General features: G+C 57.8%; 1 protein-coding gene across 1 annotated transcript; it reads right to left on the bottom strand.

Annotated features, from left to right (window-relative positions):
- Positions 1-1612: 1612 nt before the first annotated feature.
- Positions 1613-27511, bottom strand: CSPG4 (chondroitin sulfate proteoglycan 4). The gene is made up of 10 exons (XM_082291046.1): positions 27365-27511; positions 15091-15254; positions 10497-14075; positions 9718-10197; positions 9148-9324; positions 6038-6236; positions 5734-5868; positions 5428-5582; positions 4415-4598; positions 1613-4216 (listed from the first exon to the last, which is right to left on the bottom strand). Exons 1-10 carry the CDS (start codon positions 27456-27458, stop codon positions 2319-2321), a joined length of 7065 nt encoding a protein of 2354 aa, XP_082147172.1. The 5' UTR covers positions 27459-27511; the 3' UTR covers positions 1613-2318.
- Positions 27512-27789: the final 278 nt, after the last annotated feature.

Genomic DNA, 27789 nt, shown 5'->3' with positions numbered 1-27789 from the left:
GAATGAGGCTTGGAGCAACCTGGGCTAGTGGAAGGTGTCCCTGCCCTTGGCAGGAGGGTGGAACAAGATGACCTTTAAGGTCCCTTCCAACCCAAACCATTCCATGACCTTCCCTGAACCTCTGCTAGCTTTATAGTCAGCTTGGCAGGGAGGGGTGCCAGGGAAGCCAAAGGGCCTGGCCAGGAAGCTTCTGAGCTTGCTTGGGCTGTGGTTTGTATTCCATGTCCAGGCAGGAGCCCACCTGGACCCTCAGCCCTTCCTCAGGTGGGTGGGTGGCAGTGGCAGCATTGAAGCTGCATCTGATCCTGCAAACCCTGAATAACCCAATCCTTCAGTTTTGAGGATTTAAACCCTGCCAGCAGAGCTTGGCCCCAGAGAGCCGCCGTCCGCGCTGCCGTTTTCCAGGTTACTGCCTGTCCTCCCCTGACCTCAGGAAGTGGATGTTTCCCAGCAGCGGGAATACAACCACAAGCCTTAAAAATAACCTGGTTCGCTTTCAGTGTTCCTTACAAAATAGGCCATGTTCCTTCTATTTAATCCCTGGGCACAAGGCGAGAATTACTGGGAAGGAAAACACAGCGATGCTTCCAAGGCGGCCTTCAGTGGATGGTGGTGGATGCAGTCCCCATCCCTCACTGGGGATATGTAATTAGTGAAGATAATAAATGTGTGTGCTTGAATGAGATGGGGGAGGTGCAGAGCTGTGATCTGGAGAGGGAGTCAATGGCAGAAGTTGTCCCAACCTTTTGGGAGCAGCACGGCCCTGGCAATCTCCCAGCTATGGCGTGGGCAGCACGGTCACCCTGACCCCATTTCACAGAGCAGAGAGGGTGTGATTTGCCTCTGAGCAGAAGGAAACCCTATTTTTCCCTCTAGATGAGGCAGGAGGAGGGTTTTGGAGGTGGGGAGCAGACATCCATCAGCCGCCCCTTTGGGCCAAGCAGGCTCAGAGGTGCCAGGTTTCCACTGTGCCCTGTCCTGTGGGGCTGGGGGACATGGGGTGCCTGCCTTCACCCTGATGGCTCTGGGTGCCCATAGGATGTGCCAGCACCAGCTGAAGCAGGGCAGGTGTGATTTGCTGCTCAGCAAAGTTTGGCACTGTAAACCCAGCCAGGAAATCTGCTGGCATGATCCAGGCAAACATCCCAGCTCTGCTGCAGCCTTGGAGTGGGACCACACAGGGTCCTTGTTTGGTGGATTTTATCTGGGGTGAGAGGGGTGCAAGTGGTCCCCCGTGGTGGCTGGAGGCTCATGTGAGCTTCCCATCAGATGTGTGTGAGCAGGATGTGCCCTGTGATGAGATTCCCAGCTGGAGCAGCGCAGGGTATTATTGTTGGGTCTCATCCTGAGCTCAGCGCTCAGTTTTTCCTCTGCCCTCCCTCAGACCGTTTCTATTTAAGTTTTTAGGACTCCAGGCTGGGGAAAATTTGAGCAAGAGCCCAGAATATGGTCCATTACCTCCAAATGTCGCTCAGCAGCTTAAAACAGGCCTGGCAAGGGAGACAGCATAGGAAAACAGTGATGCACCTCGGAAAAGGCACTTTATTCTGTTTACTTCTGCCATACTGGAGTATACAGTGGAAAACCACGCTGGCTCCGCTTCTCTGCTCTCCTCACCGGTTTCACACTGCCCAGGTGAGCTCCAGCCATCCCTCCCTGCCAAGGGCATCCTACCTGTTGTGCAACCCCCCCAGGGCTCGGTGCAATTGACTTCATGCAGCTCACGGCAAGTAGAGAAAGAGCGAGGCGGGTATTTTTCCAAGTGGGTGGGGACTCCTAAATTCCCCTGGCATTGGCCACAGAGTATTTTCCAAGCCTCTGCTCCAGTGTCTCAGCCTGCCTAGCCCTGGGGGATTTGGGCAGCTTCATCCCCAGCTTGACTCAGCACAAGCTGCTTCTCATCCTTCCTCTCTTACCAAGAGCTGTGAAAAGCACCCCTGTGGTGACGGTGCTGCCTTCAGAGGAGCCACCACTGGACCAGCCTGGGTGGCTCTGTGGGGACCAGCGTCATCAGGTCCCCCCCAGCACTGTGGCCTCCATCAGGTGGCCCAAATGAGCACCCAAAGTCAGCGATTCCCAGCGATGCTCAGGAATTTTGCCTGTCCCCAGTTGCTTATGCAGTGCCCCCCTCCCCTGCCCAAAGGAGATGCGGGGCTACAAGGTGGGCTGGAGTAGCAGCCCCTGTATCCCCAGGGACCTCCTGCATCTGTGGGATGCCAGCTCCCAGGGAGGAGAAGGAGAGCCAGGAGGAGGTGGCTGGTGGTGCTGCAGGAGGGGCTGGATGCCCAGGTGGTCTCGTGCCACCGCACCTGAGCCCTTCACACCCAGTACTGGTTGTTTTTCAGTGGGGGGTTGGAAGTCCGGCAGTACTGGAGGAGCTCGGGGTCTGGAGGTGCCCCAGAGCCCGTGCCCGGGGGCGGGGGGCCCGTGCCCTTGCCCTCCAGGGTGGTGACAGTCGTTAGGGGGATGCTGGGGTCTGTCCTCCGGAAGGTCTCGTGGTCTGGCACGGCCCCGTTCTTGGCCTTGGCGGCGGGAGCGCCCTGGACGTGGTGCTTCCCCGTCTTGTTGCGCTTGTGCAGGTAGAAGAGCAGGGGCAAGATGAGGGCCAGCAGGAGCAAAATGAGGCAAATGGGGATGATGATGCTGAACATGTTGGCCTCAATGAAGCTGAGGAAGGTGCCCCCTGCCCCAGGGCTGGGGCTAGTGGTGGCGCTGGGGGCCAGCCAGGCAGTGGGGGGCATACCCAGCTCGCTGGCATTGGGGCTGCTCCGTGCCGTGCCGTGGGGCACTGGGGGTGAGGCTGCCAGCGGGACCGTGAGCAGGGTGACACCATAGGATTTTGAGGCATTGTAGGGCTCAGTGCTGTACTCCAGGGATGCCAGTGCTGGTGGCACGCCGGCAGCCACCAACTCGAAGACAAAGCTGTCCCACTGCAGGGGTTGTTGGGTGTCCCCAGGATCCAGCACCTCCAGCCCCACCAGCCCTTGCTCCAGCTCGCTCTGGCTGAAGGTTTCGATCGGGGAGGGGTGTTGTCCTGGGTCCCTGGATACCCTCACAAGACGGCTGGCACGGGGCGCCCTGCGGACCTTGAAGACTGGGACGCTCTTGGTGTGGTTGGCCAGCTCACTGGCATCAAGGACACTGGTGTCCAGGAGGGCTGTGGTGCCTCGGGGCCACAGGCTGCCCAGCCGGATCTTCACCGCAGCACGGACAGTCACGTTCACCACCCCGGTCCTGTTTCCTGCCCGCGATATGGCGACGAACTGGAAGTCGTCCTCGGGCGACGTGAGGTCACTGAAGGTGAACGTCACCTCCCTGCGATCCAGCTGCTTCTGTGAGAAGCCCCGTGATGGCTTTTGGTTAACTTGCAGCTGTCCAAACCTGGGGTCCCTGGTGATCCTGTACAGGACATTACCTGCCCCTCGTGGTGCGGCACCAAGCAGGTTATGGTGCGACACGGGGGCCCTGTTCAGGTCTTGGGGCACCTCCAGCAGTGCCGGGCTGGCAGTGGTGCTCAGGGCAGGCAGCACCTCGATCTCCAGAGAGGTCTGGATGGGTGGGTGGTGGCCACTGGAGAGCCTCAGGGCTAAGGACCCTGGGGCACGGCTCCCAGTGGCAACAAACACCACACGGCCAGCATTGACATCTGCTTGGGTGAAGCGGCTGATGGGCTCCCGTGGGTTGTGTGCGCTGGCCAGGTGGCCAGCGAGGGGTCTCTGGAGGATGCTGTACACCATGTCCTGTGGGGACACCAGTGGGTCTGCCACGGCCAGGTACTCCTGTGACAAGGTGACCACGGAGCCTGGTGGGACCTGCAGCACTTCTTGCCGCTTCACCACCCGTGGTGATTTGGTGCTGCTGGTCACTGTTATGTTGAATGCTTCAGAGATGACCACCCCATCCTGTGGAGGACGGACAGACCGCTGTTCCCGGGGCTGGAGCCAAGCCTTAAAACTGAAATGGTCTTTGGAGATGCTGTCCCCACCATGGGCGTACACCAAACGCCTCGCTGCCAGGTCTGACTGCAGGAAAAATGGCCGTGACTGTTCCAGAGGCACATCGGCCACCAAGAGCTGCCCATGAGCTGGTGGCTCCGTCACCAGGAAGACAACATCATATCCAGCCCTCTCAGGGACCAGGATTTGGCTCAGGAGGTTGGAGGCATCCAACACCAAGGTGTCAATCTCAGCCTGCTGAGCCCTTGTGAGCTGCAGACCTGGCGAGAAAAGGGATAAGAATCAACTTGGGAAAGTTGGTGAGAGCTTGATGTGATGATGGAAGAAGGAATCAGATGCAGTTTTAGTTGTCTGATGTAATATATCAGCCATGGAAAACAACACAGTGGTGTCGTCTTCAGACCAACAAGCCCTCCTGAAAAGCTGTTTTGTCCCATGCTTCTCCGTTCTACACTTACCTGCATTTTTCCAAAGCTGAGTCAAGCGCTGGGGACACTTTTCCTCGAAGGAGATCAGGACAAGGAGGATGAAGGAATCTGAGATGGTCATGGGAGTGACCACACGGAAGCGGATGGCATCTTGGGCCAGCCAGAAGGGCTTGTCTGGCATCTCGTGCTGGTAGAAAATCAGCTTGCTGTCCACCTGAAAATTAAAAAGAAATCCTTGATCAGCTCCTATCTTGACTCTGAGATGGAGCAACCAAGCTCTAATTAGGTAAGAAATGGGGATTTTCACTAGCCATGGCACGGTAGTCACCATGGAGAGCTCATGGTGTTTCTTTACCAGGATGTGAAGTTGTGGCTCCCCCATCCCTGCAAGTGTCCAAGGCCAGGTTGGACAGGACTTGGAGCAGCCTGGTCTAGTGGAAGGTGTCCCTGTCCATGCAGGGGGGAACAAGGTGACCTTTAATGTCCCTTCCAACCCAAACCATTCTGTGACTCTGTGATGTTTCTCCCAGCAATTAGGGGAACTGAGGCTCAGAGGAAGGGTTGAGCTTGCTCAGCATCCTCCAAGGGTGAGGATAGCACAGAGGAGCTTCCAGGGAGGGTAAACATATGTGTTTCTGAGTGATGGAATAAAATAAGACCCTTGCTGGGCCCTGCAAAATTTGGCCCCACAGGAGAAGCGTTTTTTCAGAGCAGGGGTGAAAAAATCATGCTTGGCTCTTCCCTTCAGCAGGAGCCAGGCTGGCTGGCTCTGCAGCAGGGAGATGGCCTAGGGAAAGGGATTATAGCTCCCTCAAACTCCCCCAGTGCTAAATCCAAGGCTGGGGCAGCAGCTTTTAATCCCTCTAAGCAGCTGTTGGCAGAGCTGGGAAAATCACGGCACGGCTGGAGCCTTGCATTGCCTCCTGCCTGGGGTCAGGTGCCTGTGGTGGCAGTGGGGTCAGACTGGGACCCCCATGCTGTGGTGGGGGGCAATGAAGGGCTGTGCTTGGGGTTCTGAGGAGCTGGAGGAGTTGAAATCTCACCTGGGCTTGGGTGAAGTTCCTGATTTCCTCCCCCTGTGAGGTGGTCAGCCTGCCCAGGCGTGGGGCTTGCTCGATGCTGTAGTACAGAGTGGTGGAGCTGGTGGGGCTGTTGCTCACTGCCTGCAGGTTCTGGCTGGTGATGGGCTGCAGGGCACCTGGAAAACACATCCAGTATGGATTTCAACTGGTCACCTTGCCACCCACCTGCAGCCTCTGCCATGGGCATCTCAGTAGCGTTGGGCAAGGGTAGGAGATCCAAGGGGGCCCCATTGGAACTGGGAGAATGGGGAATGTGCTGGTACCCACCTGGGCAGACAGTGAGGCTCTGCTTCCTGGCCAGGCTGATGACGGGCTCTCTCTGGGCCCTGACGAGGAAGAAGTGCCCAGGAGAGAGGTTCTCGCCATCCCACAGATCAAAGGCGAAGCCGCCATCCAGGGGTCCTGTGGAAAGCACAAACCTGGGCATTTGTGGGGGACAGAGGAGATGCAGCTCCCCATTAACCTGTCAGGGTTTTGGCCCAGGGATGAGGTTAGCATCCCCTGTGGTGGCACAGTGTCCCCATCAGGCTGGGGTGGTGCAGGGGCCTGGGGCACCACAGTCCTGCCCTACCTTGGTGCACGAAGAGGATGAGGCCGTTGTCTATCTGGGCCTGAGTGAATCTCTGGACCTCAGCGTTGGGCGCTGACCTCAGCACAACCTTCCCGTTGGCTGGGGGCTGGATGGAATAGGTCACGTCTTCTGCTGGGGAGTCCTCGTCCTCGGCACTCAGGATGTGGGGGCTGAGAACAGCCGTGGCACCTTCCCGCAGCTGGGGGATAGGGAGAGGCTGTAATTCCCCTGGGATACCCCTGGCACCTCTCCCTTTTTCCTGTCCCAGCTCGGACCACTCTGCTGGGTGCCAGAGCACATCCCAGCCCAACAAGGGCGCCTTGTCTGCGTCCCGGGTGATGCCTCCATCATCTGGCCTCTTCCCAGCCCTGCATCACCACTGCCGTGTTTGCCAGCACGTGCCACACAGCTGGGTCTGTGCCTCTGCACTGCACGTGCTGGAGGGCAAGGGTGCCTCAGTTTCCCCAGTTCCTGGAAGTGGAAGAGGGCATGGTGCCCTGGGGCAGGGGCTGTGCCTTTGAGACCTTGCTTTGCAGGGGAAGGGGTTTTAGTGGGGTGCACAAGCTGCTGCTGGGTACACAATGACCACAAGCAGCCCTGTCTCTCCCTTACTGGGTGTTCCTCCTTGCTCCTGCTCCCGTCCCAGTTCCCATCCCACCGCCCCCTCACAAGGCCGCAGCAAGGCCCGCTGTCCCAGCAAACCCTCCAGGAATGACAAGTATGTGGCCGAGTTCAGAGACACTGTGGAACTTCCCAGGACCACTTCCTCCCATCCAGTGGTGCCTACCCTCCCCTGGGAACATTGTCCTTCCAAAGCCCTGGCATGTCCCATCTCCAGCTGGAGGCAATAATTTTCCCAGCTTGTAACCCTGTGCCGTATCTCGATCTTGGCAGACCATGGGGATGAATCTTGTGCTGCTGAACAGGTTCTGCCCACACAGCCCAGAGCTGCCCTTTGCCCTCCAGATAGCTTGAAATCATGGGGTGCATGAATGGAGCCGTGCCATGGCTCACGTGGGTTGGGGGGGTGGGAAGTGCTGCATCCCACAGCATCATGAGGCTGGGCTCTTGGAAATCTGCATCTTGGGAATCTGCAAGACAACACCCAGGCAGGCGCTGGAGGAGGTGCTCTGCTGGATGAGCTCTTTCCTGCTGTTTTCAGCTGGCCTAACCCAAAACATTGCTTGAGTGGGTGTGGGTGCTGACAGAGAACTTAAATCCCTCAGCAGTCCCCACGGGATGGCAGAGGCAGGCTGGAAAACACAGCTTTGGAGAGGCAGAGTGGGGGAAGTGCTGCTGGACACACAGCCGGGACAGGAGCTTCACTGTGCACACACACTGAGTTTTTTGGGTTGCTTCCTCCCCCCAGCACCCACAGCAGTTGGAACTGCAATCACACTGGGGGCTTGGAGCCAAAGAAAACTCCCTGTGGGCAAAGCAGGGGGAACAGGCAGCCCCAGGGCATCACTGTCCACTGGGAAGGGACAGTCAGAGTGGCTGGAGTAGCTTTGCTCCCTGCCCAGAGCCCGCGCTGCGGGAGCTGACCCACTTCTCCATGCTCCCCGTCCTCCCTGAATTATTAAAGCCTTCCGCCTGGCTCCTGCGCTCGCCTGCTCGGCTTATTGTGTTTGCTCAGCGTCCGTGTCGCCTCTGCTCTCGGGGAGAGCATGAGGGGAGGTGGCGGAACGGTGCCCGGAGCGTGGCCGTGTGCTCTGGGGCGGCAGTGGAAGCCTCTCTCTTGGTGGCATTCAGCCATCCTCCCTTCAAATCCAGCCCAAAAACTGCTGCTCCTTCCCAAGGGGCTCCATTTTGGGGTCTAGACCCATCCTGTTGTCTCCCAGCCCTGCAAGGACTCGGCATCCCTGGAAACCTTTGTGCAATCCCTCTCCTGGGCCTGGCCTGACCTTTAAACACTGAAGTCATCCCTCATCAGAGCACAAACACAGCAGGGCTGGGCCTCTCCCATCATTCCCGTTGGGGGAAGGAAGCCTTTCCCAGCCCCAGAGCTCCTCTGGGCAGCTGTAGTTACTCTTCCCAGGGTGCAAAGGCATTCCCATGGAAAGGCAGACAAATTGCTGCCTCAGAGTTTATTTTTAGGAGGTTTTTCTGTATTCTCACCCTTATTCTTAGCATGATGGCTGGGAGGGAGGGAAGGCCATGCTTATGCTGGGTGTCTGGAGTGGGGAAAAGGGGCTGGCATGGGCCCAGCATCTGAGGGGTTAACTTCTCCCTGAATTTTGGCCCAGGTAAGGTAGATCTACGAAATTTGCTGGGAAGCTTCCTGGCCTGGAGGGGGAAAACTGGGGCAGGCACAGAGCTGGGGCTGAGGGTCCCTCCCAAACTTTTCTGGTATCCTTCAAAATGGCTGTCTCTGGGGCTAGGCAGGGCAGCCCCTTCCCCTTGGGCATCTTCTCCAGAGCCCAGACTCCCAGAGCCCTTGCCAAGGCAACTGTGTGATGATCCTCATGGAGCTGGTTGCTTTCCAGCTGCTAGCCTGGGAAATCCTGGGATAGTGAAAGTAGGTGCAGGGAGGTGGCGGGGATGACTCTGCTTCCGTGTTTTCCAGTAAATTCTTTGCTGGAATTTTGCATTAGTGACCCCAAATGGGACAGGGAGGTGTTGGAAGCAGAAGGTGGGAGTTCGGCAGCAGGTGAGACCTCTTCCCTTCTGCCGTTTTCTGGGATGGATGTAAAGAGAGGTGTGAAAGCTGCCCAGATGATTGAGTAATTCCAGCCTGTGTTGGTGAAACGTGGGCAGGATGCTCTTGGAGCTGCCAGGGATTATCCCGCGAGCAGGGGCTGCGGAGGCGCTGCTGCCGCCGTGGCAGCGCTCGCCGCGCTGGGACCGCGGGGCGATGCTCCCACCTCGCGGCCGATCCCCGCATCAGCGGCGGGGCGGGACGGGCTGGGGGGCGAGGACAGCTCGCTCTCCGCCTCCTCCACAGCCTCGCCCCGTCGGGAAAACCTTCCTCCTTTCCCCATTCCCCATGGCCCGCCTCTGGGCGGCAGCCCGGCTCCGCCGAGCCCCAGCTCCCCGAGGCGAGTTAGCAGGAGGGCAAGGGGGTCCCCACGCTGGGCTGGCCGCCCCTCCCCGTGGCGTCCCACCCTTACCTGCAAACCGGCGTTGACCTTCAGCCGCGGCCCCTTGGTGCTGCGGGGCAAGATGGTGATGAAGAGGGTCCCGGGCTGGCTCTGTCGGGATACCTCGGAGGCGTTGGCCAGGATGGTGAAACTGTCGGTGAGGGATCGGGGGCCGTCCTGCCTGTACTGGATCTGCTGGCTCTCCACCTGCGGGGCAAGGGCCAGGTGATCCTCCATGGAGGACACAGGCCGCCAGCCCCTCTGGGGAGGGGACCCTGAGCCACCCTGGGAGGATGATGGCAACCCACCACTACCTCAGGGGCAACCCTGCGGGGTGTATCCACAGGACGGGAGTGGGATCTCTGGAAAGCAGATCTGGAGCCCAGCAGGGGTGCTCTGCCTGCATCCCCACCCTGTATCCCCACGAGCTGCAGAGCAAACCCATCACCCCAAATGCTTCCATCCCTTCTGACGGGGAGAAGACTCCTGCAGCCCTCCCCGACCTCCGAATGTGGCTGGGGGCTGGAGACCCCCCCGGGCTCTCCCCAAACCCTCGGGAAAGCAGCATGGTGGGCAGGTGGGTGCCCGTGGGTGTTATACCTCGCTCCAGGTGAAGCTGTGCAGCCCACCCTGCTCGGGCCGCTGGCTGCTCAGGAGGGTGCCGAACCGGGGGGGCTCGAGCACCCTGAACTCCATGCCGAGAGCCGGGTAGTAGGCGTTGGAAATGCGGAGAATGCCCGAGGAGAGGGTAGCAGAGCCACCTCCTGGCACCGTGATGTTGTGGACATCCAAGGGTACAGTGATGGGGAGCACAACCAGGCTGACCACCACCCCCTCCAGAGGGTCTGCACTGCGGGCTGTGATGTCCAGGACAAACTGGTCATGCTCCTCGTTGGGCTTGGAGTGGAGGTAGAGGACTCTGCCACTGTTGATGTCCTCCTGGGTGAAGGACTGGATGGGGTCCAGGCTGGGCTGCTCGTTCACATCCTGGCTGTGCTGAAGCATTGCCAGGAAGCCGGAGGCTGGGGGGCTGCTCACCAGGTAGACTATGTCTTGGGAAGGGATCTCTTCGTGGGTCACCTGGGAGTGTGGGGGAAACGAGGCATGAGTGGGAGGGCTGGTAACTGAGGCTGGGCTGCCCCACAGCCCACCTGCTGTGCAATCAATCCCTCAAAGCTTTGCTGCGGGATGAACTGCAAGAAACACCTTACTGAGGCCATGCCTGAAGCCCTCTGTGCCCTGCGCAAAGCCTGACAAGAACACCAGGCCTTGGCTCTGAGCAGGTGGGAGCAAAATGGAGTCCCATGGGTGGCCATTCTGGTTCCGTGGCCAGGGAAGTCATGCAGGCATGAGGAATGACTGGAGAAGGGGATACTCACCAGTAAGTCCTCCTCCTTGATCCCAGCCGCTTCCCCCTGGAAAACATAGATCTCCTTGTGGTTGACTATGCTCAAGGGGCTGGGATGGGTGTCCAAGAACACACTGATGGCCAGTGTGTCCTCCACTGCCACCTCATTTGCTTCTACAGTGAACTGGAGCTCATCCCGAGTGTTCCTGCTCCCGTTGTGGTGGTAGGAGATCTCTCCTGCCAGCAGGTCCCTCTGGGAGAAGGCCATGACCGGCTGCTCCCCTCTCATGACGGTCCCCCACCTTGGGGGGGTGGTTATCAGGAACCGTATCTCTTCATCTGACCTGATGTCCATGTTGGTCTCCAGGCTGAGGACAGAGGAGTCAATGCTCCCTCGGGTGCCCTGGTGGATGACCAGACCGGTGTTGTTGACTATTTTGATGTAGGGGTCTGATGCCTGCACTTCCAGGAGGGCTGTGGTTTGGTGGAGGCCATCTGAGACCTGTAGCTGGATCCAGCCCCGGTCAGCCCCAGAATGGACAAAGAGGATCTTCTTCTTCCTCAAGTCATCCTGTGTGAATCGATAGACCTGGTGGCTTCTGTCATCGACAGACACAATGCTGCCAAATAAGATGTCCTTCCTGGCCAGCACCAGCTGCGCATCGGAGAAGCCGGAGTCCTTGTCAGTGAAGGCAATGTCGTCAGTGGTCAGCAGGTGCTGACCATTGCGCACCACGTTGAAGACTCTGTTCACTGCCCGGACAGGGCTGTGGTCATTGACGGGTTGGATGGAGACCCTGAAAACGCCCCTCACCTCCTCGGCCTCAGGCTCGGCGCTGCCCTCACCCTGCCTGATGGCTACGAAGGGGATGTCATCCTCCAGTGTCTCGGAGTCATCGTGCTGGTACAGCAACCGGCGCTGGAGGATGTCGTCATTGGTGAACTCCGTGATCTCCTCTCTGGAGGCCCAGCCATGGGATGCAGCCCAGGCCAGCCTCCCATGTGCTGGCCCCTCAATCACCTCGTAGACATAGTCCATGCTGTTCACACTCTGCACAAACAAGTGATCCTTGGAGATGACGGCCTGTCCACCTTCTGGCACGGTCAGGAGCACGTTGGTCAATGTTGGTGCATCAGGGTCCCCACCAATGCTGATTCTGTAGGTATAGACGGGTGAGTGCTGCTCACCAGCGTGGACGCGGAACTGGAAGAAGTCCTCAGCTTGCTGGGAGTTCCTGATGGTCACGCTGTAGCTCAGGCGGTTTCCCTGCAGGTCCTCTTCGGTAAATCCAAAGCCTTCAGTCAGCCTGTTGCCAAGCAGCTCCAGGTTTCCCTTTTTGGGAGCCTGGATGATCATGTAGTGGAAGGGAACTGGGGCAGAATTTGGATCTTCCAACATTGCCTCCAGCTCCTTGCTGGTGATATTTCTGTGCCGCTTATTCTTCATCTGGAGGGGAGCCATGGTCCTCATCTTAATGGTGGCTCTTTTAATCCTTATGAGGAAGGTGTTGTTTGGCAAGAGCTTCTGCCCCACTTGGACTTTGAATCTCACCTCCTCCACGCTATCTTCCAGCCGGTGCTCTGCGTCTGTGCTAAAATACTGGATGCGCCCTTGCTCCAGGTCTTGTTGGTGGAAGGACTCGACTTTTTTCCATTCCCCTCCCATGCTCCCTTGCTTCTGGACCTCACCATACTTCAGGGGCTCCGTGAGGACATACAGGATGGAGACCCGTTGTTCCACAGCGTTTGTCTCAACTGACAGGTTGGCTGTGGTGATGCGTGCGGCCCCTCCTTGGGAGAGGGAGAGGCCGGTGTTATTGAGCAGCCGGATGTCAGGATCAATGGCGAGGATCCTCAGGGTGGCAATGGGGCTCGGGACTGTGCCATCACTCACCTGCAAGGTGAGCTGTAAGTTTGTCCCACCCTGGTGCACATAGACTACGCTCCCAGCTTCCAGGTCTCTGCAGGAGAACTCCTCAATGGGCACTCCAGGGTGGAAGTCTAACTCCACATAACCCTCCTCCATCTGCTGACCATGCAGCTGGAATTCAAGGCCATCGCAGGATGAATCATCATCCAGGACCTGCAGGATGTCGGTGGTCAGGTGTTTCCGTGTGTGCTTCAGGATTGTCATGTGGTTCCCATGGGGGAAGATCACCTGTGGGGCATCGTTGACGGGGTTGATCATGATGGGCAGCAGGTACACCTGCCCCTGCCGCAGGCACTCTGGGACCCCTTGCTGGGTGGTCACTGTCACCTCCAGCATCAGCTGGTCCATGGGCCCCTCGGAGCCATCGTGGATGTATTTGACTTTGCGATTCACAATGTCTAACAAGGTGAACTTCCTTCTGCTCCTGGACCCGGGAATGTCCAGCTCCAGCTGGCCATGCCTGGGGTCATTAGTGATGCTGAAGAGGATTTGGGACTGACGGATGTTGGCCAGGCTCAAATCTACCGTTGGTTGGGCGTGTTTCCACTCCAGGTAGGCCATGCCCCCTTCAGAGACAATGAGGGGACTGACGTGCAGCAGCCTGCTGATGTTGGCAAAGGCGGGTGGGAAGCTGCTGTCAGGCTGGCACGGTTCCACCACCAGGCCTGGTGCTCCCGAAAAGACATTCGGAGGTGGAGAGGTGGATGCCTCATCCTGCTCATACACCTCCTCATAGTCCCAGTAGTGGTCCTGCTTCCCACAGCCTGCTGTGATGTCCTTTGTGATGACGGCGTCCTGCAGGCTCCTCCTCTGCAGGTTTATCCGCAGGTCCTCCAAGCAGCCAACAAACGAGTGGTTGGTCATGGTCCACAATGAGATGAAAGAAAGATGATGTTCCCTCAGCCTTTGCAAAGCTTTGTCATCCATACCACCAATGAAGAGGTTTCCCTGAAGGTCCAGGTAGTTGTTGATGCCCCGGTTGGATGTGGATGAAGCATAGTAATCTATTAGTATCTCAAACTTGTGGATGTCCGTGTGGACTTTGACGTAGTGCTGCTGCTCGTCGCTGATGAAGACATTGTTGTGCAGGACGATGACGCCGTTCCCCTTCTCCACAAACCCTCGCAGGCGCCCATTGGAGATCTCCAGGTAGAAGAAGTCATTCTCCAGCCCTGCGTGGTAGATGAGGGGTGCCTGGGTGATGCTCGTCATTATCACAAACTCGATGGTCGCTTCCTGCCTCGCATCCCACGTGGGGAAAGCAATGTAGGAGTGTGGCCCTGGGAACCCGAATGGGTCATCAGGCTCTGCAGAGAACTGCGTGCTGCACCCATCCTGGACGTGGTGGAAGGTCTTGGAGCTGCCATCAGCAGACAGACGGGAGAGAACATCCAGGCCATTGAATGTCACCAAGTGAAGGCAACCCCTGAAGGGAGGGCTGGCCTCAGCAAGATATGGCAGGTCCAGGCTGCCTGTCCCACCAGCATAGAGGCCATGCTGGATGTCCAGCTCCCTTTCTGGCCCTGCGATGTCTGCGGAGCTGTTGAAGAGGCCGTCGATGGTCAGCGTCATCCTGCCATCTTCCACCAGCAGCTCCACATTGTGCACTGCCAGGTTATTGAGCTGCAGCCCTGCTGGGGACTGCAAGGTCACCTCCTCCGAGCCCAACTGCAGCCTGGCCTGCAGGGAAAGACACAAAGTCCTCAGCTCGAGTGAAACCTCTCCATCTTCCAGAAATACCTGCTGAACATGGACCCACACACAGGTGCTCTCAAGGGTTTTGGTCCCTCAGTTCATTCCTCCACCTCTGGATGTGCTCCTCCTTCATCCTCCCCATGGACCTGCCCTCTTTGTCCTGCTCTCTGAATTTCTCTCCTTTTTCACTCATTCTCAGCAAACCCCAGTCTCAGGGCTGGGGTCCTCCATCTCCCGGTCCCACAGCTGGGCTTTTCCTCTCCCCTCACAGAGCAGCCCTGCCAGATGCTGGCTCCTCCTTCCCTGCGCTGTCTTGCCCACTGCCCTCCATCCTTGCAACCTGGGCTGCTTCCAGCCCTTTCCCTGGGAACTGGCAGGGGAAATAGCAGGCTTTGCTCCTCATGGGCAGCAGCCTGGAGCCTGTCTAAGTAGAGGGTTAGCTGGTGGGACACATGGTCTGCATTAGGGACACCTCTGGCCAGCAGCTCGCTTGCTCTTCTGCTTTGGTTTAATGTGGTTGGTAGCCCAGCCCAGACTGCAAGAGAGGCAGGATATGTGCCTCGGATGCTCCCTGCTCTTTTCCTTCATGGTGGATGCCAGCACCATAACCACAACAGGGATTTTATTCCTCTGTCTTGATTGCTTCCCATGTTCCAGCCGGGACAAGGGAGATCCCTTCTTTCCCTGGATCCCCTTGTCTCATCTCCTCACACCTGAGGGTGCTGTGCACCGTGTCTGACCACGCAATGTACACGGGGTGCCAGTGTCTGGGTGTCCCCATGACCACCCCCAGCATCACCCAGGCAGTGGGTGGGGAGCTTCCCCAGATGGAGCCTGTTTCTCTGTATTTAACCAAATCTTCCAAGACTGTGTCCACTCTCCTCTTGTACTCTTGGCTTTCCCTGTCAGGGGTCCTGGCAGCTGGGTATCCTTACACTGGATGAAGCCATGACACAGAGACCCCAGCGCAGGGAGAGGATCGGGGTGCCGGGATGCTGACCTGCAGGCGGCCAGCTTGCAGCTGGAGCAGGAGGTGGTCGGGCTGGCCGGCAGCCAGGAAGAGCAGCCCATTCCCCTGGCTGGTGAACAGCTGCAGGTGAAGCCGCACCGTGCGCGAGGCATCTGCCAGCGGCATCTCCACGAAGCTGTCACCAAAGAAAGAGGCTGGGGAGAAAAGGGAGAAAGGTCAGGCAGGGAAGGACACCTCCTGTGAGCCCCATATGGGTGGTTGCTGTGATTATGGAGCCTCTCAAGCCCATCAGCCCTTCCCTTGTTTGCCATCTGACAGGTTGCTGAAGCCCAGCAGCCTAAAAAGACCCTTGGGGGAGTCTGTTCTGCTGATTTTCCTAGAGGTATCCTAGAAGGGTTTGGGTCAGAAGGAACCTTAAAGCTCATCTAGTCCAAGCTCCCTGCTACAGTCAGGGACATTTTCCACTAGATCAGGTCACTCCAAGCCCTGTCCAACCTGGCCTTGAACACTTCCAGGGATGGGGCAGCCACAGTTTCTCTGGACAACCTGTGCCAGGGCCTCCCCACCTTCTGATTAAAGAAATTGTATTTCTCCTCAGTGCTGGGGGAATAAACCTGAGTGCCAGTGATCCATATGTGGATGTGAGAGCGTATGGAAACCTCGGCTCAAAGTGGGTGCCTGGAGATGCAGCTGGAACATGTTCAACACTCAGTAGACATCAGCCCTGGAGGACTCAGCTCAGTGGCATGTGGTCATGAAATGACAGACTGTATGAACAGGGCAGCGGTGGGAGAGGACAGGATTAAGAGTACAGGGAGCAGTGAGGCTTAATTTTAGAGCACTTTTAGTTTTTAGCTGACTCAATGCATGCATGTGCATCTCACACGTTAAATGTGTGTGGCTGGGGCGTGCAGCCATCCATCCTGCTTGGCTCCAGCTCAGCCTGTGGCAAAACTCTGTGCTTAAGCATAAACACTCCAGCCCTGTAAGCTGGAAATGTCTGAGGAGGATATGTCAGGGATGGGGGAAAATGGACATTTTCAGTCCATGTGTAGTCACAGGCTCTGCTGGAGTTTATATGTGTGAAGTTTTCCTGTTATGCTTTACTAGAGCACTTATCAGATCCACCCAGTTGCCAACCTACACTTGGGTTTGGGGTCCCAGATCTGTCTTGCTGAGGTGCCATGGGCAAACAAGCATAGGAATTTGGCTTTCAGGGTCCCAGCCCCTGATCTCTTTTGGAGGAGGCAGGGGTGGACATTGGATGATGGGGTGAAACCAATCTTCTGCACAGCGAGGTCTGGGTATAAACACCCACATCTGCTCTTACAACTGCTTCCCTGGTTGCATTTTCCTCTTGCCCAAATTTCTGTGGGGATGACCAGGATGGGAACGGGCAATGCGGGCTTTGTTCACAGGGTGGTGCAGCAAGTGAAAACCCAACCCAGCAAGACAGCCAGAGTCACTGAGGCATTTGGAAGGGGACCATCTGTGGAAGTGATGGCAAAGGTTGGCCTGGGAGGGACAGAGTTGGAGCACTCTGTTTTAGCTTTTCACATTTTCTTCAGAGCTGAGCCCTGCAGTGCCCTGCATGGGGAATGCTCTTCTGAGCCCTTTGGGAATGGGGAGACCTCCTCCTCCAGGACACCACAAAAAATCATTTCCTGCCACTGGCAGCAGAAAAAAACGCCTCAGTTTTCCCCTGCGGTCTGGGAGGATGACGTGGGTGTTGCAAGGACCATCACCCCACCCGTTCTGGACAGGGAGGAAATGGCACCATGGAAATATCTGGCCTCTGCTGTAACAGCAAGCCCTTTGCCCAGCCCAGGGCAAGGCTGTCAGGGTGCCTGCTCATTCCCTGGCCTTTGTGCCTGCTGCTGGCATGGGGCACTTTGGCTTCCTTGTCCTCTTCAGCCCAGCCGGTGACTCAGAGGAGCTGTGGTGTTCTTTGCAGGGCTCTGTCCTTCCCTGACCTGCTCCCTCCTTCCCATGGTCCCAGCAAAACCAGCCTTGCCCAGTGGCCAAAGGTGGTGGGTGCTGGGGCTCTCAGCACCGCTTTGTCCTGGGGCTTGGTGAGCAGGAGTGACGTGGCACAGTGGAAAAGGGAGTTTTCCTGTCCCTCCTTGCACAACCACAGGCACACGTGTGTGCACATGTGGTTCCTGGAGACATCCACGTACGTTATGTGCTGGCTTCAGTCGAGGTTCCCTGTGCGTGCTCCATGCTCCAGCTCCCACTGGGATTTTGCTACATTTTAGTGGCTTCCCCTAATTCAAAAAATGTGTTTTTCAGATGGGTACTGAGCGGCTGCTCTCACAGGGAGGGAAAGCTTGGCTGGGCTGGACCCACCAGCAGCTCCCATGCCAGCCCAGGGGCTGGGCAGTGTCTCACTGTGGGTGCTGGGGATGATGGTTTGGGGCTGCTCCAGCAAGACCAGCTTGTTTTCCAGTGTGCCAAGGGGCACCAGCGCCTGCAGCCAGCACATTTTGTCCTGCCTTCAATCTCCCAGAGCTGCCAGAAATGTTTTCCTTCTTCTCTCATAAAATACTACTAATAAAAAGCTCCCATAGGTGCAGATGCCTAGGGGAGTGGTGCTGTTTGTTGGGGAGGAGGAAGAACCCTTGCCCAGATTCAGGAGGTGCTGGGATTTTTCTCCAGCAACAAAGCAATGTGAGTTACTGCTGTTTGTCTTCCCAAATTGCTGCTTTATTTCAGGGCCACTCTCCTCCTCCGTCATCAGCCCAGCCAGGATGTGAATGCCACTCTGCCTGTGACATTTCACTTTTGCAAGGGACCTGCAGCTTCTCTTCCTTGCCCTCTACTTTGGAAAAGACACAGAAAACATGGATTCTTTTTTTTTGTTGTTTTTTTCAAATGCATTTTGCTCTGGAGGAGCCTCCAAAGGACAGGAGGTCCTGGTCCATCCTTTGGAGCAAGCAGGGACTTCCAGGCACCCATTCCCATCTGTGGGCAGGTTCAGGTGAGCATCCTGGGATCACCCCATGAGGATGAGTTCCCATGCCCCAAAAGCACTTATCTCAAGTGATTTAAGGATGTCATGATCATACCGTAGGGGTGTTGTGCCCCTCATCTCTGGATGCAGATGCCTGAGGTGGCCCCTCCTCTCCTGCCACAGGGAGCAAAGGTCCCCATGTCCTGGCCATGGCTTGGAGTGGACACCCCGGATGTCCCACTCGCCCCCGGATAAAAACGACTGACATTCCCAGCTTGCTGCATCCCACAGGAAATCACCATCCGTGCCTTGCCAAGCTGATTGAAAGGCGTTGACGAGGCGAGAGGAGCCTTCGTCACAGTTTCCAAGCAGCCAGCCAGCAGCCAGCAGATTATAGACTGCAGTGTCACTTGGGTTTGGGGTTTTTTTTTTGCATTGAAAAAAACAAGGAGATGAGCCAAACACTCTAAGGAAGGGTCTGGGAGCAAGGCCCCGGGTGTGCTCAGCTGCTCCTGGGGCCGGCAAACAAGCAAGGGCTCTGTGCGAGCCGGCACTGCCCCGGCACCCGCCCCAGCCGCCGGCCACGCGCCGGCTCCGGAACGCCTTGGCCCTCTTCCCCTGCTCGTCCAGCTGAAAACACGGCTGGTTTGGCCTCTCCAGTTGCTGATTTTTGGTGTTCAGAAATTTTACAGGCTGGGAGAGCAAAGCGTGGGGGGATCTCCATCCACTCAGGGGGCTCTGGACTGGGGCCTCTCGGAGTGCTTGGGGCTCAGGAAGGCCATTTTGGGTTCTCCTCTGTGTTTTAACATACATCTCAGCACAAAAACTTCTCCCACCTCCTTCCCAGCACGTAGGAGGATGAAGGAGCCAACTCCAGGCCCAGACAAAGGGAAGCACTCGGAAAGCTCAGCTCAGAGAGAACTGGCACTGGACACGAAGGGTTTTCGGAGCAGGGAGACGTCTTCTGGGTGTGTGGGAGGGCATGTGGGCTGGTGGGTGGATGCTGCCCTGCCCGAAGGCTCCTACCCCAGCGTGGGGCGTCCGCAGCCCTACCGCAGGACAGCCAGCTGCATTTTGGGTGTACAGGAGGAGGTGCATCGGCGTGTCTGGCGTACAACCGCATCCCTGAGAGGCTGCAGGGTCTCCCGTTGCTCTGGCCACAGGAGGATGCTGAGGCTGAGGAGGAAGGAGCGGCGCAAACCCTGCCTGGGGATAAGGGTGTGGAGCCGGGGAGGGGCTGGGTGCTCAACAAGGCTCCATTCAGCCTGCGGTGAGGCAGGTGGGGGCCAGGGCCGGTGGCCGGCTGTGTTTGCAGGGAGGGGACTGGAATTCATTAAAGCAGCTCTTTAATGACCGGAGCGGGTGCCAGGAGAGCCCCGTGCAGACACACGCGCCCCCCTGAAAGACTCCCTGTGTTTGCCGTCGCTTCCCACCCCGGCCGCACCGGTTTTCCAACGGTGGAAAAACAGCCGGGGAGTGAAAGCTCCTTGTTGCCCGAACAGCCCCGGGCTTGTGCGGCCACGGGTGCAGCCCAGCCCGCCGGCTGCCCTCCTTCCTGCCCGCCTCCCTGTGCCAACAAGCGGCCCCTGTGCCGGCGCTGTGCCTGGTGCTGGGATGCTGCTGGGCCGCCCCAAGGGCAGCCTGCTGCATTCCTTCTCCGCAGCCTCAGGAGTTGGTTTTGAGGCCCTCTGAGTTGTTTGTCGTTGGCTTTTTTTATTTAAATAACTTTTAAGGTAGTGAGGTCACCCGTTGCCAGCCCCATTGTGCTGCACCCACCCGCTGTGCAAACGCCGAAGGGCTGGGGGATGTGAACACTGGAGGGATTCAGGGGGATGTGAATGTGGGAGGGGTCCAGGGGATAAAAATACTGGAGGGATTCAGGGGAATGCCAGCACCAGAGGAGCTGGGGCAATGTGAACATCAGAGGGGTTCAGGGGGATGCAAACACTGGAGGGGCTCGGGGGCAGCTGCCCAGCCCTGGAGATGCTGCTCAGCAGCTTGATCCCCTCCTGCTCCCCCCGAAGCGTGTGCATAAGGCTCCCGTCCCACTCCTAGCACAGGCAGGGTGGGCAGGACCAGCCTCCTGCCAGCGCCGTGGGTGGTCCCGGGGCTCAGGCTTCCTCGTCCCCAGCCTGGCTCTGTGATGCCCAATGGGACCTGCAGCCCCCCGGAGCTGGGGCTGGGCTGGGCCCCTGTCCCCACACGGGGTGGAGGGGCCACGGGAGGAAGGGATCCAATGGGCTTTTGGAGAAAGGCTTCATTATGTTCCACATTCCCTTCGTTTTACGGTGTGGTTTTATTTATGGCTGGGGAAGGAAATGAGCAGCTTGCAAGGAGGTTAAGGCAAACACAGTGGCCCTCAGCTTTGGCTGGGGTTTTGCTGGGAGGGCGGGATGCCGGGGGGACAAATGGGGGGTGGCTGCCTTCAGATATGCACTGAGACCTGAGCTGAGCACCCATTTGGGTCTCCACAGCAAAGAAATCCCAGTGCAATGGAGATGAGCTGGGTTTAGTCCACAGCAAAGGCATTCAAACCCAGTGGGGACCTTGGGATCACACCACAGTCCCCTTGTGCCTGCCCCAGGAAAGCTTCGGGTTCTGTCTCCAGATTTATGGGATGGGGTGTCATGGGCACAGATCCATCCCTGCTGTGATAGCTCCTGGCACAGAGGAGGACTTCTTCTTTTTATCCCCACTCCCAGTGATTCCAGTGACTGCTGCTCCCACATCCTGAGCCAGGGCTGTGCGTGCTTTTCCAACCCCGGTAATGGGAATGACTGTTCTGGTTCTCGCCTCCCACCCTCCATCTGGCCCTCCCTCACGGCAGGGCTCCCGGGGGCTGGCGCTTTCCAGGAGTGATGGCCAGCAGACATTGCTGGAAAGCAGCACCCAAGAAACCACCAGAAAAGCCGTGTCTGGTCACCTTCACTGGGCTGTCGACCACCAGAAGTGCCATCACCCTTGTTTTGGGCGTGGGAGGAGAGTCCTAGCTAGGGGTGCTTTGCTTCGCCCCCATCCCATCCCGGTGGCCTCTGGCTGCACCAGGCTGCTTTGAACCCCTCCTCCTGTGTTTATTCATTCAGTTCCTCTCCCCCGTTCCCCAGCCAGCTGCTCTCCGCTCGCCTTCCCCAGTCTCCTGCCTGACAGCTTTGGGGAAAAACAGCCTTTTTACAGCCCACGGACTCTGGGGTCAGGGGAAAACACGAAAACATGCCCCCTGCTAATTCTGTGCTGCCTAGGAGGGGGCTGGTTGTACCCCTCCCGTGTCCTGCCAGCCCCCAACCCCCTGCCCAGCGCCTGTGCCTGCTCCTGCCTGCCTTCCCCGTCCTAACGGAGCAGCATTAGGAGCTGTGATAGCTGGAGGCCATAAAGCAGGGTCCAGGAAGCTTGGCTGGAGCTCCAGAGCTCCATCACTTATCCAGCATGGTTTTACGATGATTCAAGCACAGCCCTAAAGCTGATGGTATTTCCTGAGCTCTCCTGCTCGGCCAGATGCAGAGCCATGGAGGGGAGGGCAAGGAGCTGGGAGCCAGCCTGAAACCCCCCACAAGGGTGCTTTTGGGAAGAGCTGGGGAGATGCACCCCCAAAGCCTGGCACGAGCAGGAGCAGGGATGAAGAGCTTTTAACGATGTGTGGTTTAATGGCTCCGGAGGGACTTAGGGAATTAGCCCGAGCTGGAAGCAGTGTTTGGAGTGTTTGCCCTGGGAAGTGAAGCAGGGGGAGAAAGTGGGAGGATTTGGGGAAGCGGGAGGCTCAATGAAGCTTTTGTGCTGTCCCCTGCAGCGTGACTCAGGCTCACTCAGGCTCCCGCTGCCAGGAGAAGTTGGCCTGGAAATATTGTATCAGCCCCAGAGGACGTGGTTTCCAAACCATTCTAAGTCGGGTTTTGTTCTATTTTGCCTTTCTTTCTTTCTCTCCCAAGCCCTCTTCCCCTGTCTCACAGGCTGGCAGGTTTTCCAGCTCCACCCTGCACATCCTGGCACCCGCTCCCACCGTGTTCCCTTCCCCAGCTGCTCCCCAGCCAGTGAGGGAAAGCTTGCAGAACTGCAGAAGGGCATTTGGTGGCATACGAGGGGACAAGCCCAGCCAGCCCCGTGCTGGAGGAGCCGGAGTCTGGGTTATTGGGGAGTGGGGCACCTGGGTGCACATCCCACCTGCACATCCCTGAATCCCATCCCTGCCTGCCCAGCAGAGCCAGTGCCTGTTCCTAAGCTCCTTCCCAGACCCAGCGAGGGGAAGGAGCTGGTGGGGGGAGTGGAGGAGCCAGGCCAGGGGATGCTCACAGACATGCCTGGAATGGCTTGATGTTACCGGAGAGATCCTCGCCTGGTGTCAACAAACAGCCCGGCAGCCGCCGCTGGAGAGGGGCCGTCTCCAGCCGCCCGGGCTCTGATGTTTCCCAGGCTCGCTGGTGTCAAGTGGCTCCTGCCGTGCCAGGATGGGGGCCGTAATCAGCCAAAATTGTGGGGGAAGAATGAGCACAAGCGGGAGTGTTGAAACCTTGCCAGAAGCTACCTGCTTGCCTTAGTTGCAGCATCCAGTGCTCAGGGATGGGGAAATGTTTTAACAGAGATGTTAAAACGCGCAACTGTGGTGTAAAATGTGTAAATTGGGGTGATTCAGCTGTAGTTGTGCCCGTAAGGCAGCACCCACAGCACCCCACAGGGCACCAAGGATGAGCTTTTGGTGATGCTGCCCGCTGTGAGGGGCAAAGAAAAGTGTCTCCGCGGACAGAGATGGAGGTTCGCAGTGTGGATGGGGGAAAGAGAGGATATTTTTTGCTCCTCTGGGGCTGACATGCTAAACTGTGTGCAAAGAAAATTAGTATTTTCTTATTTCCCCCTCTTTCTAGAGCTGAAAGCTCTGCTCTCCTCTCTCCTCTTCCCCCATCCTTCCGAAGCTCCCCCTCCCTGCCCTGCCTCCCCCTCCCCACTCCTGTTATGCCCTGACTTTTCCATCCATGAGAAACACCCGCCGGGGTGATGTTTATAGAGAAAATAAATGCCTGCTCTATTTGTAGCGCGGGGGGGACGCATGGCTGGCGGGGGGGCTGTGGGGGTGTGGAAGCGGGTGCTCACATCCCCTCCCAGGGCTGCAGGGCTTTCTCAGACACATCTACCTCGGGCCAAGACTTCCCTCTCTTCTCCCAAGCTCCCAGAGGAAATGACCCTGGTGGGCTCAGAAATTTCTGTGGGATGGGATGCTGAAAACCTTGAAGCCCTTCTGAAGCCCATCCGGAGGCTGAGAACGGGAATGGGAAATTCCTGCTGCCCGCCCCTCTTTCTGCCCGTGCTGCACCAAGCGAGGGTTTATGAGATGGTAGAGGGTGGGCAGCACCCATTAACGTGGCTGGGGATGGCACCACAAGCAGTTGGTGACTCCAAACCCTCCCTCCCTCGCCTGCCTGCAGCAAAGAGGAAAAACAACGTCCAGAAAGCCAAGATTTGGGCAAAAGTAGCAGCGGGGATTCACAGACAGGGCCGCCCCGAGCTGACTCACAGCTCACAGCGGCTGCCTCCCCAGCCAGTGAGTCACGGTGATGGGTGAATGTTGCTTTTCTGTCTCCGTGTCTCACGTGATGGGCCCGGCCGCCTCACATCCATGCTGCTTGCCCCTTGACTTTCTCCACTCCCAGCAATTTTTGGCAGTACCCACCCTTCTCCGGGATGCTTTCCGTCTGCCACCGGCCGTCTTCTGTCCGGCTGTCAGGCAGCCAAGCACAGCCCTCGGGCACAGGGCAGCTCCCAGAGGTATAGCCCGGAGCCACGCGGAATGGGCGACACACCCCGGGGAAGAAGGACGGAAAATGGGAATTTATCACGCTCTTGGATCCACAGCTCAGGGCATAAACATCTCCCACCCCGCCCTGATGCCAGCTGAGAGGCCTTGTTTGGTCTGTCCTGAGGATAAACGACTGGTAATGGGTGACAAATCAGGCGGCATCGTCCCTATCCTGGGGCTGGGAAGAGCTACAGCAGTCTTGCTCCTCTGGATTTTAGCCTGGCTTTGCAGAGTCCGGTGCTGCCCTGACGCTCAGCTCTGCTTTGCGAAGCAAGGGCTTTGTGAAAGGTTCTCTGACTTTATAGAATGTATTTAGAATACACTTTATAGAATATATTCATATTCTATCAATATAACAGAATAAAAATTATCCTCATATTACAATATCTAGCAATATTCTGCTATATTGGTCAATATAACATAAAAACTCGACCTCCCTTTTTCTGCTCTGTTTGCCTCAGAGAAGGTCTGAGGGGTGTCCCATCCCTGTGCAGCATGGCAATGTCCAACCAAGCACAGGGCACGATGGAGACAGCTCAGGGAAGGGCTGGTTTGGGAACGAGGGAGCTCTGATGGACACCTTCCTTTCTCTGTGTTTCCAGGGGGCTTGAAGATACGGTGTGGTGAAGGGGCTGAAGGCAAACAAGGCTTGGGATACCCAGGCGAGAGCTGGGAAGTGCACAGGAGTTTCTAGGAGTCTCCCAGCTGGGGGTGATGCTAATGCTCGGGAAGCTGGCTTCCCAAAAAGGAGACAAGCCGAGCCCAGCACCTGGAAAGAGCCATGGGAGCAGCCCCGGGGAGCCGAGGCTGGGCTGGGCCAACGCCTGCTGCGAACAGTCTGTGCTTTGAGCTTTATTTAGGCACGCAGACTCCCGCCTCCCAGGCCCTGTTCCTGTCCAGCCTTCAACCTGACGTGAGCTTCTCGGGGTGAGCTTAACCCTGTCCTGCAATCTTGCAGGAATGTACTTATTATATATTTGCCCGCAGCCCTCTGTTGCTAAATATAAGAGTGAGACAAGAATATTCCTCCCCGATTCCCACGATACCAGTTTGCGTTCTCCCCCCTTTTCAGCATTTTTCCTGTTCTTTCCCATCAGCTGGAAACTTTTCCAGCTGCTTTGAGCTATGACCCTAAAACATGTGGCGCGATCATAAAAAAGAAAGTTTGAATAAATCAGTCAGATTTCCAAAAGTGGAGGAAAGGAAGAGCCGAGGTGGCTCCATGGAGCTGAGAAACCTGGAGAAGGCAGAAGGGATCCTGGATGGATACCCTAGGGCAGACACTGCTCCCTATTCATGAGCAGATATCCTGGACAAGCCAGTATCCCACTCCCCTCCCCAGGACCCCATCACTGCTTCTGGGGTCCACCTAAGCTTTGGAGGGTGTCACATTTTTGGTACCCACTTGCTGAAATCTTGGGGTAAACGCTGCTCACGGGGAGTCTACACATCCAATTCTCTCTTCTCCCCTCATTCCAAACCTCCAGTAAGAGGGATTTTGGGGGAGGGGGAGCCCAGCCTGTGGGTGACCTCACTGGGAGCCGGAGGGGAGCAAGGCTGTTGAAAAACAGTTTACTAAAGCTTCACACTCTGATGTCAAGAGGCCAACTTTTATGAGTGTTTTTTCTTTTTGGTATAATCCTGTATTTGATGAAGTGCATGATGACTCTTCCCATGCTGGGCTGGGCAGGAAGCCCCAGGTTCCTGAACCTGAGCTTGGAGGGAACACAAAACACGGGCTTCACCCCCACAAACCTCAGCCCCGTGCTCGGCATGATGCTTGTGGCTCTCCCTGATGGAGACACAGGGATGTCCCACGGTGGGGCAGCCCATGGGAACACCTGGAATGAGTGCTGCTGGTCTCAGCGGGGATGTTCTCAACTACAGGGAGCTGGTGGGAAGCTGCTGCCCAGACCCAGGGTCACAGCTGGCACATCTGTTTCACCCCAATGCAGAAACGGTCCCCAGTATTGGAAAAGGGGTGTAAAGCCCCTTTTCTTCCCCAGCCCCATGTGTTGATGGCAGGGAGATGCCCATTGATCCCCAGAGTTGTGTTACAGCCGTGGGGGCAGGTGTCAGTGAAAGACATGGGCTCTTTTTGGGGGTTTCTCCAGCCCATTCACCATGAAAGAGTTTGGGACTGCCAGGGCAGCCCTCAGACCCATCCTGGACACGGCGCAAGCAACAGATCCATGTGGGGAAATCCCATCCCGGGATGGAAAGGTCAGGGCTGGGAGGAAGGAGACCACTCTGTTCATTAACAAAAGGGATTTTTTTCCACTCAGCTTGCCAGGCACCCTCCTATTTTGGTGCATGACAAAAAATAGAAAGAACAAGGCCTAAGGTAATGAAAGGAGCATGTCCCAGAGGCCAACTGCTCTCTGGGAGGGAACAGGGACAACAAGGGAGCAACAGCAGCCCTGCAAGTGCTGAGGGCCACAAGGCTGGGCTCTGGGATCATCCTCCTCCTTGCACTGACAAGGCGGGGATGCAGAAGATGGTTGGGATGCAAAAGACTGGGGGTTTTCGGAACTGCTGGGAGCAAGCTCCTGCCTCACTGCTGGTCAGGGTTCTGGTCCCCAGGGGGAAGTTTGGGGAAGGGAAACTGCTCAGTTAATGATATGAGCCTGCTGGGTCTCAGACCATGGCAGCTCTGAGCATCATGGAGCAGGGGAGGGAGCAGGGAGGGAACAGGGCTGTGGGACGGCTGTCAGGATGCTGAAGCTGGACACACGTCCATGCCAAGAGCTGGGTGGGCAAACTTGGCTGCTTCATGGGGAAAACTGGGTATAAATCCCCCTCTTCTGTCCCACAGTAACTGCTTTGCCCAGCTCTGACCCTATGCAGCAGCCAGCCTTGTGGCACCATGGGGAGGACCCTCAGCCCCAGCTGGTCCCCGGAGCCCTGTCACCCCAGGGATGGTCCCACACCCCTCTGGGGCTGTGCTGGTGAGAGAGGTCAGCCCCTCACCCCTCGCCCCAGGCCACCCCGGTGCCCAGGACAGCCGGACGGAGCAGCCCCGGGAGGTGCCACACACCCTGCAAACGCTCCGGCTCCCTCCTTGCCGCCGAGCCCCCGCTCCTGGGATGAAGAGGGGCTGCCCTCGCAGACGCTCCCGTGGCAAGGCCAAACATGGGCAGGGAGGGCTGGCGTGCTCCCTCCCCATGGCGCCGGGCTTGGCGGGGCAGCGACGGTGCCTTTCTCCCGACGGCTGCCCCTGGCGCCGACCAAAGCCCCGCGGCTGCTTCGAGCCCCGTCCCACACAGCGGCGCATCCGCGTGTGCCCCTGCGGAAAGCGCTCAGCAAGGCACCCACCGCCCTGCGAGCCACGCTGGGCGAGCCGCCCCTCGCCCACCCGCGGTTTCCCCAACACCCTGCCCCCAAACTGGCAGCACCGTGCCCCTGCCAGCTCGGCGACAGGCCCCCCGCACCCCGGGCAGGGACAGCCTGCACCCATCGGTCACCCATGTGCACAGCGCTCCCCGCTGGTTCCCCAGCTCTCCCAGGAGCCGGATCCCGCAGGATTTCCCACCCTTCACTCTCGGGCGGGCTGGGGGCACGGGACTCACCTCCGGCCGGGGGTCCCGCGCTGAGGGGCTGGGGGTGGCCGGCCAGCAGCAGCAGCAGCAGCAGCACCGTGGCGATGCCACCTCGGGCACCCATCGTGTCCCCCGGGGCTGGAGCAGCGGCGAGGGCTCCGGGACGGCACAACCTCGGCCGGCGCCTGCTCCCAGGCGAGGGCTCCCGCTACTACTATATTTAATAAAGCGGAGCGAGGGAGGGACCTGTAACCTCTCCCGCCTGTCAGAAAGAAGAAATTCGCTCAGATTACAAACCAAGTTTTCCCTCTTAAAGGGCTAGAGGCCCTCGCCACCCACACCCGCTCCTGAAAGCAGCCTTGTTCCCGCCGGGCGAGGAGAGGGAGGAGCGGGGAAAGAGCCCGACGTGGGGTGCGAGGGGCGGCTCCGGAGGCACCGCCTGCTTCGGGCTAAGC

The sequence above is a fragment of the Coloeus monedula genome (assembly GCF_965178545.1).
Source record: "Coloeus monedula genome assembly, chromosome: 14".
In the NCBI taxonomy this organism is placed as follows: Eukaryota; Metazoa; Chordata; class Aves; order Passeriformes; family Corvidae; genus Coloeus; species Coloeus monedula.
This window is presented reverse-complemented; position numbering and strand designations above follow the sequence as displayed.